Source organism: Pogoniulus pusillus, chromosome 4, assembly GCF_015220805.1.
Source record: "Pogoniulus pusillus isolate bPogPus1 chromosome 4, bPogPus1.pri, whole genome shotgun sequence".
Lineage (NCBI taxonomy): Eukaryota > Metazoa > Chordata > Aves > Piciformes > Lybiidae > Pogoniulus > Pogoniulus pusillus.
Genome location: NC_087267.1, coordinates 22,035,291 through 22,051,402, shown reverse-complemented (window position 1 = coordinate 22,051,402; position 16,112 = coordinate 22,035,291). Strand labels below are relative to the sequence as shown.

Sequence of the window (16,112 nt, the reverse complement as noted above, 5' to 3'; positions counted from 1 at the left end):
AAGAACATTGATTGTTTATAGATTTGTAATAACTCCATTCAGGCCATTAGTCAGATGCAAGAGAATGTTAGTTAGGATACATGATCTCAGTTTTGTTTGTGGTTTCCTATCAAGAGAGGAGATTGTTACTATTTTTAACACAGAAAAACAAAATGGATGTATTGCAATTATTTCCCCAAGATGTGTTAAAAATATCTGTAGAGGCCTCTGCTAGGAAGACAGGCTGAGGGATCTGGGGTTGTTCAGCCTGGAGAAGAGAAGACTCCAATAGAGACCTCAAAGTTGCCTTCCAATACCTGAAGGGATCCTACAGAAAGGCTCCAGAGGGACTTTCCAAAAGCCTGTCCAGAGATGGGACAAGGGGGAATGGATTGAAGCTGAGGCAGAACACTGTTAGACTGGATGTTAGGAAGAAGTTCTTCAGTGTGAGTGTGGTGAGACTCTGAAACAGGCTGCCCAGAGAGGTTGTGAATTTCTCCTCTCCAGGGGTATACAAAGCCAGATTGGATGAAGCCTTGAGCAACAGAGTCTAGTTGAGAGACCTCTCTGACCAGGGCAGGGAGGCTGAAGTAGATGATCTCTAAGGTACCTTTCAGCCTAGATTGTTCTATGATTCTATGATTCTGAGATGCAAACAAATGTGAATTACAGAATCACAGAATTAACCAGGTTGGAAAAGACCTTTAAGACCATTGAGTCCAAACAATCACCTAACACCTTCTACTTAACTAAATTTAAACACTAAGGGCCTCATCCAGTCTCCTTTTAAACGCCTCCAGGCATAGTGACTCCACCACCTCCCCGAACAGCCCATTTCAACGCCAGTCGCTCTTGCTGTGAAGAACTTCTTCCTAACGTCCAGCCTAAGCCTGCCCTGACACAGCTTGAGGTTGTGTACTCTTGTTCTGTCACTGAGTGCCTGGCAGAAGAGACCAATCTCACCTGGCTACAACCTCCCTTCAGGTAGTTGTAGAGAGCAATGAGGTCACCCCTGAGCCTCGTCTTCTCCAGCCTGAACACCCCCAGATCCCTCAGCTGCTCTTCACAGGGCTGTGCTCCAGCCCTCTCACCAGCCTTGCTGCCCTTCTCTGGACATGCTAAAGCACCTCAACATCTCTCTTCAATTGGGGGGCACAGAACTGGACAGAATACTCAAGGTGTGACCTAATCAGTGCTGAGAACAGGGGCAGAAGGTCTTCCCTGGTCCTGCTGGCTATACTATTACTGATAGAAGGCAGGATGTCACTGACCTTCTTGGCCACCTGAGCACACTGCTGGCTCATGTTCAGCTGTCAACCAGTAATTCTGGTCCCTCTCTGCCTGGCTGCTCTCCAGGATATGTATCCCTAGTTTTATTTGTGAGTTATAATCAAGAGAGGGAGATCATTATCATTTATTTTAGCACAACAAAATAAAAGTATTACTATTACTTTACCAGCATGTTTTAAAATCAGTTGTAGAGGCCTAACACTTTGAAAGAAGTTTAAATAATCAAAGTTGAATCAGTTTCAAGTCTTTTAAAAGTCATATTTGAATAGTTAGTCCTGGAATATTTTTGTTATCTGTGAATGAACAGTCATGTTGTTAGAGTTCATTGTTTGGTTTGGATTTATTTCCCCTCCCCCCACCCTGTGTTTTTACTATTTAATCTACTTCTACTGCTTTCAGATTTGTTGGTCGTCCTGGTCATTATGTATATGTGTTTGATGGCTATCGAATGGAAGAGGTAAGCACACCTGAAATTCAAACAGAAAATTCCTTACCCAAAAAATTTAAGTTACAGTGCACTTCAGGGGAGTTTATACAATAAGAGAAACCCACAAGACAGGTGAGAACACGAGACAATGAGGGAAAACCAGAGGCAGGTTAGAACAAGAGACAATAAGGGAAACCCAGAAGACAGGTGAGAACAAGAGACAAGAAGGGAAAATCAGAAAACATGTTAAAAAATGTCAAGTCTTCAACACAAACAGGCAAAATCCAAATTTTTCCTCTGAGGCACCTGCAAGTCCTCTTTCTTCAGGTTTGAGTAATTCACAGTCAGCAGTCAGTCACTAGTGGTGTTCTCCAGGGAATCAGTGCTGGGCCCAGCCCTGTTCAATATCTTTACTGATGATCTGGATGAGGGGATTGAGTCCAACATCAGCAGATTTGCAGATGACACCAAGCTAGGAGCAGGTGTGGATCTGTTGGAAGGTAGAAGAGCCCTACAGAGGGACCTTGACAGGCTGGATGGGTGGGCAGAGGCCAATGGGATGAGATTTAACAAGGCCAAGTGCATTTTGGCCACAACAATCCCAAGCAGTGCTACAGGCTGGGGACAGAGTGGCTGGAGAGCAGCCAGGAAGAAAGGGACCTGGGGGTACTGGTAGATAGTAGGCTAAAGATGAGCCAGCAGTGTGCCCAGGTGGCCAAGAGAGCCAATGACATCCTGGCCTGGATCAGGAAGAGTGTGGCCAGTAGGACAAGGGAGGTTATTCTTCCCCTGTACTCAGCACTGGTCAGGCCACACCTTGAGTACCGTGCCCAGTTCTGGGCCCCTCAACTCAAGAGGGATGCTGAAGTGCTGGAACGTGTTGAAAGAAGGGCAACAAGGCTGGTGAAAGGCCTGGAGCACAAACCTTATGACAAGAGGCTGAGGGAGCTAGGGTTGTTTAGCCTAGAGAAGAGGAGGCTCAGGGCTAACCTCATTGCTGTCTACAACTACCTGAAGGTAGGCTGTAGCCAGGTGGGGTTGGTCTCTTCTCCCAGACAACCAGCAATAGAAGAAGGGGACACAGTCTCAAATTGTGCCAGAGGGGGTCTAAGCTGGATGTTAGGAGGAAGTTCTTGCTAGAGAGAGTGATTGGCATTGGAATGGGCTGCCCAGGGAGGTGGTGGAGTGGCCATCCCTGGAGGTGTTGAAGAAAAGCCTGTATGGGACACTTAGTGCCATGGTCTAGTTGATTGCCTAGGGCTGGGTGCTAGGCTGGACTGGATGCTGTTGGAGGTCTCTTCCAACCTGGTTGATTCTATGATTCTATGATTCTAAGTGAAGCTTTGTTGTTCCTGTGCTTTACAGCTAGGCACAAACAGAATCACAGAAAATATCCTGTCAGAAGAGACCTCCAAGACCATCCAGTCCAATCTTCGACCCAGCTTTGGGTCTACACTAAACCATGTCCCTGAGCACCAGCTCCACAGGCTGCTTAAATGGCCTCAGGAACGGTGACTCCGGCAGTGCCCTGGGCAGACCATTTCAACATTTGACAATTCTCTCTGTGATGAAATATTTCCTAGCATCCAGCCCAAACCAGCCCTGGCACAGCTTGGAACCATTTCCTCTGATCCTATCCCTTGCCACCAAGGAGAAGAGGCTGCCCCTACCTTGCTCCAACCTCCACTCACATATCTGTAGAGAGCAATGAAGTCTCCCCTCAGCCTCCTCTTCTCCAGACTGAACACCTCCAGCTCCCTCAGATGCTCCTCACAGCCCAGGTGCTCCAGCCCCTCACTGTCCTTCCTGTAGTGAGTGACCCAGAATCATAGAATCATAGAATCAACCAGGTTGGAAGAGACCTCCAAGATCATCCAGTCCAACCTGGCACCCAGCCCTATCCAGTCAACTAGACCATGGCACTGAGTGCCTCTTCCAGTCTTTTCTTGAAGACCTCCAGGGATCGTGAACTGAACACAACACTCGAGGTGTGGACTCACCAATGCTGAGCCCAGGGGGATGATCATTTCCTGTCTCTGCTGGCCACAGGCTTTCTAACCCAAGCCAGGATATCATTGGCATTGTTGGCCATCTGTGCACTCAGCTGACCCATATTCAGTCAACTGTCAACCAATACCCTCAGGTCCCTCTATAAGTTGCATCTTTTCAAGCACACATTCCCAGGTCTGTAGCTTACCATGGGGTTGTTCAACAGATTCAACTGTTTGACCAAGGGTCTTGCTAAACTTAGAGTACAGCAGAAACTTGAATCTGGCTTTGTGTTCTGTAGATCTCTAGGAGCCTAGCAAATTTAACAGCCCAAAAAGGTGTCCCCATCTCTTGGTGCTCGATTTGTAAACTATTTTAAATTATTTCCCCCCTTCCTAATTCCTTTTAAGTGCTGTATATAGTAATATTAAATGTAGTGATTTTATAGAGTTGGCTGAATATTATACAGTGGAATACAAGCCAGGGACAGGCGAGGGTGCACGAGTTCAGAAGTACTGATAGAGGATTGGAATGACCTTAGAGAATGGTGTAACAAATATAAACACATGTAAGCCTGGAGTCTGTGCTGTTGAGAGAATATGAAGAATGCCTATGCCAATTAGTGTGTAATCCTAATGTAGTCCTAATGTAAGTGTATGTAGCCAATTAGAGTCTGACATGATTTGTAACCTCTTTACGTAGCCTTCTGATAGAAAGCATCATGTCTGGGGTGCAATACACAGATTTGATTTGGAACTTGCTCATGTTAAGCCTTTTTCCCCGTCTCTTCTGATACTGTGGTATTTCAGCCTGTGGCAAATGCTGTACCTTGATATGATGGGGAGAAGCAAACTTGATACAAGCCAATCCAGTCCAATCTGTTTATTGCACCTCAAACATGGGTTTCTATACTTTCCATCAGAAGGCTACATAAAAAGGTTACTGTATAGGGTTAACCCTCCAGGGGGAGTAACCCTGAACCTGACCCTAGGTGGTCTTGACCACTCCCCAGGGGTGGGTCTGAACACCACCAGGTGATGGTTAGTCCACTCCCCCTTCCTGTCCCATAAAAGTAGGGGGAAATTTCCTGTTTATCTTCCTGCATCACTCTGCTCCCTGCATAGCACCATCACCATCGGTTCCTGGGTTCTCTTTGTTTCACCACCTGGCCATCACCCACCAGGTGGACAAAGCCATCACTGTCACAATCAGGTTGTATTTATACATTTTGTATTTGCTATTTTCCCCTTTCTTAATCTTTTGTAACTTCCCTACCTCAGATACCTTTTTAAGTTATGGTTAAACTTTTATTTTTAACTTCCAAATCGAGTGAAATTGATTTATTTGGATGTGCTTACTTCTCTCTCTCTCTCTCTCCATCTAATCCCTTTCTTTTGGTTCCATCAAATTTATCTGAGTCTCTGGAAATTTAAATTAAAACCAAGACAGTTACAAATCATGTCAGACTCTAATTGGCTACATACACTTGCGTTAGGACTACGTTAGGATTTCACATTAGTTGGCATAGACATTCTTCATATTCTCTCAACAACACATACCTTGTGTCTGAGCAGTTCAGTCAGCAGATAGGTGAAAACCACAGACTCCAGGCTTACATGTGTTAATATTTGTTACACCATTCTCTAAGGTCATTCCAAGCCTCTATCAGTACCTCTGAACTCGTGTACTCTCGCCTGTCCCTGGCTTGTATTCCACTGTATAATATTCAGACAATTCTATAAAATCACTATATTTAACATTACTATATCCAACAGTTAACTGCAGTGTTTTGTTTTGTCTTGTTTCCTCTAAAAATCAATAGCTGTAACTCAAGGTTTTACAATAAAGCTTGGACAGAAGTCTTCGCAAGATTGAAGACTTTCTTCCCTCTTGGGAGATATCAGGTTGCGAGAGGATTGGTGCTACTGCATTATGTTTATTACATTGATCATGTAGTAAATATTTAAAGGGAAACAAGGTAGCCCCAAGACACAGTTAATTACTTCAGACCTCTGCAAATCTTCCACACTGCAGTCTCATGGGTGGAGATGAAGTACCTTGTTAAGGATAAAACTGCAACAGTCAAGGAGCTCTGAGCTCATGCACAAGTCACTGGCAAGAGGGCAGCAGGTGTGCAGAGATGTTGGTAACTCTTCCAGGTGGGGCTTCTAAATTAATTCATACTCTCTGTCTTTGTTTAATTGCAGTGTGCTCCAGGAGGCTGCTTGATGGAACTCTGCATTCAGCTGAGCATCATTATGCTTGGGAAGCAGCTGATTCAAAACAATCTGTTTGAGATTGGAATCCCGTAGGTATCTCAGCTTTACTCCATGCATTGTGACACTGGAAATTAAAAGCCTTGATCCTCATTCAGCTGAATGGGGCTTTTGCCACTGACTTCAGTGGCTTCTAATTGAATGTCATGATAAATCCCTTTTGTGGTCGTGATGAAATGATCTGGCTGTATTTTATGTGTTGAATAATGGGCTATCCCCAGTGTAAATGGCTTAAAGAAAGTGATTGAATGTATGGAATAATTGATCTAAATTAATTTTAGAAACCTGAGAAAACAGGCAAGGTGTGATGGATCTCTTGGGAAGTTTTAGAGAAGCTTGCATGCTTGCAGCACTGAATACAAATTAGTGTGAAGTGGAGGAGAGATGTCAGGGAGAAAAGCCATAGCTCATAAAAGATGCCAAGATGTATTCCTTGATGTATGACTATTTTATGGGTCTACAGATGAAATCCACCCCTCTCTAAGCTGCCTGTATGTCATTCTGTCACTGTAGGATGCAGGACCTAGCGGATGGGTGACATGCTGCTCTGTGGCTCTCTGACACAGAAAGCTTTGTGGCATGTCCTCTGCTCCTAATACAAGAAGAAATTTCTCTTGGAGTGTTTCTAGAGTCAAAGAGACCTTCACACCAGAGAATCCACTGAGACTGTCCTCCTCCAGCCTCTTGAGAGCTTCACCCTTGTTTCTATCCTCCTTCTTGGTGGCAGTGCTGTGGCTCAACATGAGCCAGCAGTGTGCACTTGTAGCCCAGAGGGCGAATCAGATCCTGGGCTGCATCAGAAGTGTGGTCAGAAGGTTGAGGAAGGTGATTCTCCCCCTCTACTCCTGTCTGGTGAGACCCCACCTGGAGTGCTGCATCCAGCTCTTGGGCCCCCATTACAAGAAGGATGTGGAGATGCTGGAGCATATCCAGAGAAGGGCCACAAGGATGCTCAGAGGGCTGGAGCAGCTCTGTTATGAGGACAGATTGAAGGTGTTGGGGCTGTTCAGTCTGGAGAAGAGGAGGTTCCCAGGTGACCTTCTTGTGGCCTTTCAGTATCTGAAGGGCACCTGCAAAAACTGTGGTGGGACTTTTTAGGCTGTGAGGGAGTGACAGGACTAGGGGGAATGGAGCAAAGCTGGAGGTGGGCAGGTTCAGACTGGACATGAGGAGGACATTGTTCAGCATGAGAGTGGTGAGAGGCTGGACTGGGTTGCCCAGGGAGGTGGTTGAGGCCCCATGGCTGGAGGTGTTTAAGGCCAGGCTGGATGAGTCTGTGTGCAGCCTGCTGTAGGGTAGGGTGTCCCTAGACATGGCAGGAGAATTTGAACTAGATGATCCTTGTGGTCTCTTGCAACCCTGACTGATTCTGTGATTTATGAAATGTATTAGATTAGTTTTGGTTTACATTCAGGTCTCAAGCCCACTGAAATCAGCTTTTAGACTACATCCTTAGGGAAGGCCCAGAATATGCTAACTAGAAATTAAGATGAGTGATGCTGAAAAGCTTATAAAATATATCTTTAAGAGGAACTCTTTTCCTCCCTTTCTCTAGCAAGAACTTTTTTGAAGTAAATGAAATAGAGAGCAAGAAAAAAAATCCTGAACAAATCAAATATGGGCTATGGATCGTGTCATTATTCTTGTGCCAGAGATCACTAGGGAAGTCTGTTTTCTGTCTACATCTCATTGAGTTTAGAGTTTATTTTGAGAAAAGGCTGGTAAATCATTCCCAAAATATGTGGTATGTTGAAGGCTTAAAACTTTCTCAGTGTAAATCTGGCATGATATGGCAGCCCCTCCCCTGTCTTCCATAAATTTCCTGCTACTGGACTTCTTTAACAAGGATTTTGTGATGTTAGATATAACTGTTTTTATTATTTTTGATTCATGAAAGCAGAGGCTGATCCAGTCCAAACAGAAAACTCCTCTGAAATTATTTTTTTCAGTCCCTTCACTACAACTCTTGGTGAAATAATGGGACAATTTTATCCCATTTTCCTTCCTCTTTTTTGCTCACTCACCCTTCTGCCAACAACCTAGAGTGGCTTCAGTTTTTAAAGACAGAGACATTTTTGTACACTCCTTGGTGGAGTAATGTCTCATTTCAGTCACAATGCTATCTTGAAATCAGCAGATCTGGCTTTCTTTTGCTTGCCTGTTTTCTCAAGAAAGTCACCTGTAGGGCTTGGCCCTTCTCACCAGGCCTGTTTGCACCAGGAGAAGCACAGTGCTTCACTGAACACTTGATTAAATCAGAATTAGTCCTCTATTTCTGCACGAACCATTCAGCTGAATCAGATTAAATCCTTACTGGTACTCTGTTCTACCTCATCTGCCCCACATACACAGGCATGCAGTCATACTTCACAGGATCACAGGATGGTAGGGGTTGGAAGGGACCTTTGGAGACCTTCCAGCCCAACCTCCCTGCCAGAGCAGGACCACAGAATCTAGTGCAGATCACACAGGAATGCATTCAGACAGGTCTTGAAAGTCTCCAAAGAAGTAGACTCCCCAACCTCTCTGGGCAGCCTGTGCCAGTGCTCTGTGATCCTTACAGTAAAGTTCTTCCTCATTTTGATCTGGAACTTCCTGTGTTGTATTTTACATCCATTGCTCCTTGTCTGATCACAGGGCACAAGTGAGCAGAGGCTGTCCCTGTCCCTTCCTTCCTGATTCCCAGCCCTCAGGTATTGATATACATTTATTAGATCCCCTCTCAGCCTTCTCCTCTCCAGACTGAAAAGCCTCAGGGCTCTCAGCTTTTCTTCCTAAGACAGTGTTCCAGTCCCTTCATTAGCCTTGTATCACTTCATTAGACCCTCTCAAGTAGATCCCTGTCCCTCCTCAACTGGTACTTCAAGTACCAATCTGTCAGGTTTTGTACCAATCAGTTTTTCTGAGAGCTGTACATAGACCTGCTGGGCGCATATAGATCTAGACTCAACATGCAAGTGCTGCACAAGTAATACTTCTGACATGTCTGTGCCTCACATAAGCTCCTCTGACTGAAGATACTGTTAGGAGACACTACAGATATAGAGGTAGAATAGAATAAAATCAACCAGGTTGGAAGAGACCTCCAAGATCATCCAGTCCAACCAGGCACCCAGCCTGGTCCAATCAACTACACCGTGGCAACTACACCTCCAGGGATAGCTACTCCACCACCTTCCTGGGCAGCCCATTCCAATGCCAATCACTCTCTCTGCCAACAACTTCCTCCTAAAATCTAGCCTAGACCTCCCCCTGACACAACTTCAGACTATATCCCCTTGTTCTATCTCCCTTCAGGTAGTTGTAGACAGCAATGACGTCCCCCCTGAGCCTCCTGTTCTCCAGGCTGCACATCCTCAGCTCCCTCAGCCTCTCCTCACAGGGCTGTGTTCCAGGCCCCTCACCAGCTTCATCACCCTTCTCTGGACATGTTCCAGTATCTCAACATCTCTCTTGAACTGGACACAGGACTCAAGAATTGGCCTGACCAGTGCTGAATACAGGGGAGAATAACCTCTCTCGTAGATAGCCAGGTGAAAAAAATAGAAATTGTTCTGAGTATGTGAGCACTGGGTTTAGTGAATTCCCAAACAAACATTAAGAAACAACTATTGTTTTGGTTACTGGGTCCTCAGGGAAGTTCTGTCCATGCATTAAACTCCATTACTCAACTCCATAGTTCTGTAAGTGGAGGATTAAATCACATATGTAGAGACTTGACGTCTAAACATACCCAAATTTTGTCTCGGCTGCTACACAGTGGCAGTGAGGTGCTCTTCAATCTCATCTGCCCACTGAAATTTGAGGCACATTTATGACTCATATCACTTTTATTGGACTAGAAATCAGCACTGCCTTGTACTTATTGTTTGCTGTCCTTTGAGAGTCCCTTGCATTAGGAAATTAATTGAGATATGCTGGAGGAGTATCCTGGGGATTCTTTGATTGTTTTAAAGCCAGCCCCCATTCTCCTGCCCTCTGAATACTACATCATCTCTGTCACAGGCAATTTCCCTTGATTGCCATAAAAGCAGAGGAGGGGAAAAGAAATTTCGGTGTCTTGAAATGGCTGATTTTGCATAATGTAGGGGGTAACTTACCACCTTTAGAATCATAGAATCAGCCAGGGTTGGAAGGGACCACAAGGATCATCTAGTTCCAACACCCCTGCCATGCCCAGGGACACCCTACCCTAGAGCAGGCTGCACACAGCCTCAGCCAGCCTGGCCTTAAACACCTCCAGCCATGGGGCCTCAACCACCTCCCTGGGCAACCCATGCCAGGCTCTCACCACTCTCATGCTGAACAACTTCCTCCTCATGTCCAGCCTGAACCTGCCCACCTCCAGCTTTGCTCCATTCCCCCTAGTCCTATCATTCCCTGATAGCCTAGAAAGTCCCTCCCCAGCACTTTGGTAGGCCCTCTTCAGATCCTGGAAGGCCACAAGAAGGTCACCTGGGAACCTCCTCTTCTCCATACTGCACAGCCCCAACTCTTTCAGTCTGTCCTCATAGCAGAGCTGCTCCAGCCCTCTGAGCATCCTCGTGGCCCTCCTCTGGACACGCTTCAGCATCTCCACATCCCTCTTGTAATGGCAGCTCCAGAAATGGATGCAGTTGTATAAATGTAGTTCTAAGCCACTGGGAACTGCAGAAGTCTGTAACTAAAACAGTAAAACTTACAATATTTTTTTGAATGCTTATGTGAAAAAGAAATATTTATGATTTACATTTTTTCCCCTTGACTGCTGACTGATGATGTATAAGGCAAAGCATACAGATCCATGTAGGCCATACGAAATCTACTTTATTCCTGCTACTTGCAAACCCAGATAAATTTCCTTCAGAGATCTCTTACACAAGTTTAAGAGGATTTTGACCTTTCTTCAGCTCTCCCACAGTGCTTATAAAGGTGGCACATGGAGCTAGCACACAACCACTGTTATGGTATCACAGAACCCTAGAATCAGAGAATGTTAGGGGATGGAAGTGACCTCAAAAAATCATCCAGTCCAATCTCCAAGACAGAGTGATATCACATAGGGCAGGTCACACAGGAACACATCCAGAAGGGTTTGGAATGTCTCCAGAGAACACAACCTCTCTGGGCAGCCTGTGAAAAAATTTTCCCTTCTGTTCCCATGGAACCTCCTCTGTTCCAGCTTGCACCCACTGCCCTTTGTCCTGTCATTGGACATCCCTGAGCAGAGCCTGCCTCTGTCCTCCTGACATTGTCCTACACATCTTTATCAACATGAATGAGGGCAGCCCTCAGGCTCTCCTCTCCAAGCTCCAAGCCCCAGCTCCTTCAGCCTGTCCTCACAGGGAGACATTCCACTGCCTTCAGCAGCTTTGTGGCTCTGAGTTGGACTCTCTCAAACAGTTCTCTGAGGTCCTTTTTAAACTGAGGGGCCCAGAAGTGGACACAATATTCAGATGCAGCCTCACAATGGCAGAGAACTTCTGTTGACCTGCTGATCCCACCAAGATATCATTGGCCTTCTTGGCCACAAGGGCACATTGCTGGCTCACGGCCATCATGTTGCTCACCAGAACTCACAGTTCATAGAACCATAGAATCACAGAATTATAGAATCATAGTATCACAGAATCGTAGAATGGTCTGAGTTGGAAGAGACCTCCAAAGCTTGTCTATTCAAACCTTCTCTGCAGTCAGCAGGGGCATCTTCAACCGGATCAGGCTGCCCAGACCCCTGTTGAGCCTCACTTTGACTGCCTCCAGGGATAGGGCCCCAACCACCTCCCTGGGCAAAAAAATAGTGTCCTTTACATTTTAGGTTGCTCCACTGAAAACAAACAAACCCAAAACTTGTTTCAGTCTGAGCTTTTCTTCCTCAGAAAGCTAAAGAAGCTCTTCAGAAAGCTGAAGGATGAAAGAACTGAGCCAAAAGAAGTAGACACCAACCAATCAAAGGACCCTCAGCAATGGGATCTTGACTACATCTTGGAACCTTTCACTGGGCTGACTCCAGAATATATGGAAATGAGTAAGTGTGGTGAATCCCCTCTCCCTTTTAGCAATAACTGTAGCTTTTCATGGGATCAATCAGGGTATGCCAGCTGGCAGCATGTCATAAACGGGCATGATAAAGCAGGAGAAAACTCCATCCAGATGTAGTTTGCAGAAGGTCCATGAAAAGCAGCAGGACTATGAGACTATGGCATGATCAGCACATCAACGATGATGAGTCCCAGTAGCTGTTAATAAATATACCATGAGAGTCCAGTGTTCCCAGCTGAGAAAAATGCAGAGAAACCTTTCACCCACACAATCACACAACAGCTAAAGTTGGAAAGGACTTAGGAGATCATTTCCATGGAGAAAGACATTGAAGTGCTGGTGGAGAGCAAGTTCTGCATGGGCCAGCAATGTGCCCTTGTGGCCAAAAGAGCCAATGATATCCTGGGGTGCATCAGGGAAAGTGTGGCCAGCAGGACTAGGGAAGTTCTTCTCCCCCTCTACTCCACCCTGCTGAGACCACACCTGGAATACTGTATCAAATTTTGGGCTCCCCATTTCAAGAGAGACAGGGACCTGCTGGAAAGAGTCCAGTGGAGAGATGTGAGAATGACTGAGGGACTTCAGAATCTCCTCTATGGAGAGAAACTGAGAGCCCTGGGGCTATTCAGTCTGGGAAGGAGGACTGAGAGGGGATCTGATCATTGTGTACAAATATCTGAGGGGTGGCTGTCAAGTGGCTGGGGCAAATCTCTTTTTGGTGGTCAGCAGCGTTAAGACAAGGAGTAATAGATACGAACTGGAACACAGAAGGTTTCACCTCAACATGAGGAGGATGACAGAGTCCTGGACAGGGCTGCCCAGGGAGGTTGTGGAATCTCCTTCAAGACCTGCCTGGATGCATTCCTTTGTGAACTACTCTAGGGGATCCTACCATGGTAGGGAGGTTGCACTCGACCTCTGAGGTCCCTTCCAACCTTTAAGGTTCTGTGATTCTGTAATCTAATCAAATCCTCTGCTCAAAGCAAGCTCATCTAGAATAGGTTGCTCAGAGACTTGGCCAGCTGTCCAGTTAGGCACTGAATATTTCCAAGGATGGACACCTTACAACCATTCTGTGAAAGCTGTTCCACTGTTAGATCACCTCTAAATTGTGTTTTCTCTATTTCTGTTTGTGCCCATTGCCTCTTGTCCTTTCACTGGGCACCCTGTAGAAAAAGTCTTTCTTTGTCTCCTTTAATACCAAGAGGTATTTGAACGCTTTGGTAAGATCACTTTGAGTCTTTTCTTCTTGTAGTACAACAATCTCAGCTTTCTCAACATCTTATATACCAGGACCTTCAATTTCTTAATCAGTGAATCCACACTGGATTCACTGCAGTATGTCCATGTCTTTTTTCTGCTGGGGAGGGCAGAACTGGAAAGAGCACTCCAGATGTGATCACAGCAGTGCTGAGTAGATGAGGAGGAGCCTCTCTCTTGACCTGCTGGCAATGCTTTTTCTAATACACCCCAGAAGGCTATTGACCTTCTCTGCAGCTATGACACATTGCTTATTCATTTCCACCACGCTGTCCCTCAGGACACCCAGGCCTGTTTTTGCAAAGTTCCATCCCAGATATCACAGAGTCACAGAATGTCAGGGGCTGGAAGGAACCTCCAAAGCTTATCCAGTCCAACCCCCCTGCCACAGCTATACCAGATCACACACAAACACATCCAGGCAGGTTTTGGATATCTCCAGAGAGGGAAATTCCACAGCCCCCCTGGGCAACCTGTTCCAGTGTTCTGTCCCCTCACAGGGAAAAGAAATTCTCCTCATGTTTACATGAAACTTTCTATGCCTCAGCTTCTACCCATTGCCCCTTGTCCTATCATTGGGCATCACTGAGCAGAGCCTGGCTTCATCCTCCTAGCACTCACCCTTTGCAACTTTATAAACATGAATGAGGTCACCTCTCAGTCTCCTTCTCTCCAAAGTAAAGAGTCACAGCTCCCTTAATCATCTCTGTGAGATGTTTCATTCCCTTAATCATCTCTGTGGCTCTCAGCAGATAGTCAGTTCCTAACATCTCCTGGCACTTGGAAATACTCCTCAGATGCAAGACTTTGTGTTTTCATTTGCTGTACTTTCTGACATTCCTTTGGGATCTTTTTTTTTTCAGCCTGCTGAGGTCTTTCTCAATGGCAGCACATCCAGCATGGTTTAGCTCCTCCCAACATTAAAATCAGTCAAATGTAGTAAAAATATGCAGATTCCAAAACATAAATGTGCATTTTCTCATAGAAGCAAATTATGCTTTACAACAGAAAGCTGTAGGGATGTCTTTTTAGATTATTTAGTTTACGAGTGGTCATTAGATGACACTGAATCATATCTACAGCATTCCCAGCCATACTTACATTAAAATCCATACATATATTAAGCAGGAGAGAGAGAACCATTAGCCTCTAAGAGCTTCTCAGGTAAAAGAAGCAGTGAATGGAGTATTATTATCCCTGTTTTAATCATGGAGAGGTGTAGCATGGAGGTATTGAGCTGGCTATGCTTTCTAAGGAAATCCAGGGCACACTTTGGAATTCTTTCTCACTCCACTACCTTTGGCACCAGTTCTTTATTCAGCACATTCTCTGGTGCTTTTAATAGCATGTGCATACTTCCCCTGCATAAAATCGTAACATCGTGGAATGGTCTAGATGGGAAGTGACCTCCAAAGGTCATCTAGTCCAGCCCCCTTGCAGTTGCAAGGGTATCCTCAAGTAGATCACGCTGCCCAGAGCTCTGTAGAGCCCCACCTTGAATACCTCCAGGGATGTGGCCTCAACTACCTCCCTAGGCGACTTGTTGCAGTGTTCCATCACCTTCATGCTAAAGAATTTGTTCCTAACATCCAGTCTAAATCTGTTCTTATGGTAGAATCATAGAATCAAGCAGGTTGGAAGAAACCTCCAAGATCATCCAGTCCAGCCTAGCACCCAGCCTTGTCCAATCAACTAGACCATGGCACTAAGTGCCTCATCCAGGCTTTTCTTGAACACCTCCAGGGTCAGCAACTCCACCACCTCCCTGTCTGGTGCTGTCACTGCAGGTCTTTGCAAACAATCTCTCTACAGCTTTCTTGTAGCTCACTTCGGCTACTGGCAGGCTGACCTTAGGACCCCTTGGAGCCTTATATTCTACAGACTGAACAACCCTAGCTCCTTCTGCCTGTCCTCATAGCAGAGCGGCTCCAACCCCCTGCTCATTTTTATTGTCCTCTTCTGGAGCTGTTCCATGAGATCCATCTCCTTCCTCTGTTGAGGACTTCAGAGCTGGACACAGGTGAGGTCTCACCAGAGAGAGTAAAGTGGCAGAATCCCCTCTCTCCATCTCTGGCCAAGTTTCTTTTAGTGCAGTCCAGGCCTCTGGACTGCAAGCTCACACTGTCCACTCATATCCAGCTTCTCATCCACCAGCACCCCCAAGTCCTTTTCTGCAGGGCTGCAGAGGGGAACATAGTGACAAAGGATGAGGAAAAGGCAGAGGTGCTTAACACCTTCTTTGCCTCAATCTTCACTAGTGGGACAGGTTGTCTCCAGGACAGCTGGACTCCTGAAGTGGTGGATGGAGTCAGGGACCAGTACAGTCCCCCTCTAATCCATGAGGAAGCAGTAAGTGACCTGCTGCATCATTTGGATCCTCACAAGTCTATGGGACCAGATGGGATCCACCCTAGGGTGCTGAGAGAGCTGGCAGCTGAGCTGGCCAAGCCACTCTCCATCATTTATCAACAGTCCTGGCTCACTGGAGAGGTCCCTGAAGACTGGAAGCTGGCCAATGTGATACCCATTCACAAGAAGGGTCGTAAGGAGGAGCCAGAAAACTACAGACCTGTCAGCCTGACCTCAGTGCCAGGCAAGGTCATGGAACAGGTAATCTTGGGTGCCATCACAAAGCACCTACAGGATGGCCAAAGGATCAGGCCCAGCCAGCATGGGTTTAGGAAGGGCAGGTCCTGCCTCACCAACCTGATCTCCTTTTATGATCAGGTTACCCGCCTGGTGAATATGGGGAAGGCTGTGGATGTAGTCTACCTGGACTTCAGCAAAGCCTTTGACACTGTCTGCCACAAGAAGCTCCTAGCCAAGCTGGCAGCTCATGGTTTCAACAGATTCACCCTGTGCTGGATCAA

General features: G+C 46.0%; 1 protein-coding gene across 1 annotated transcript in view; it reads left to right on the top strand.

Moving 5' to 3' along the window:
• The window catches only part of ANO2 (anoctamin 2), a 246,683-nt gene that overhangs the window by 192,777 nt on the left and 37,794 nt on the right, over positions 1-16,112 (top strand). The window contains 3 exon segments of the mRNA XM_064142873.1: positions 1,669-1,726; positions 5,893-5,993; positions 11,820-11,968. Of these exon segments, the coding sequence (XP_063998943.1) occupies positions 1,669-1,726; positions 5,893-5,993; positions 11,820-11,968 (308 nt within the window).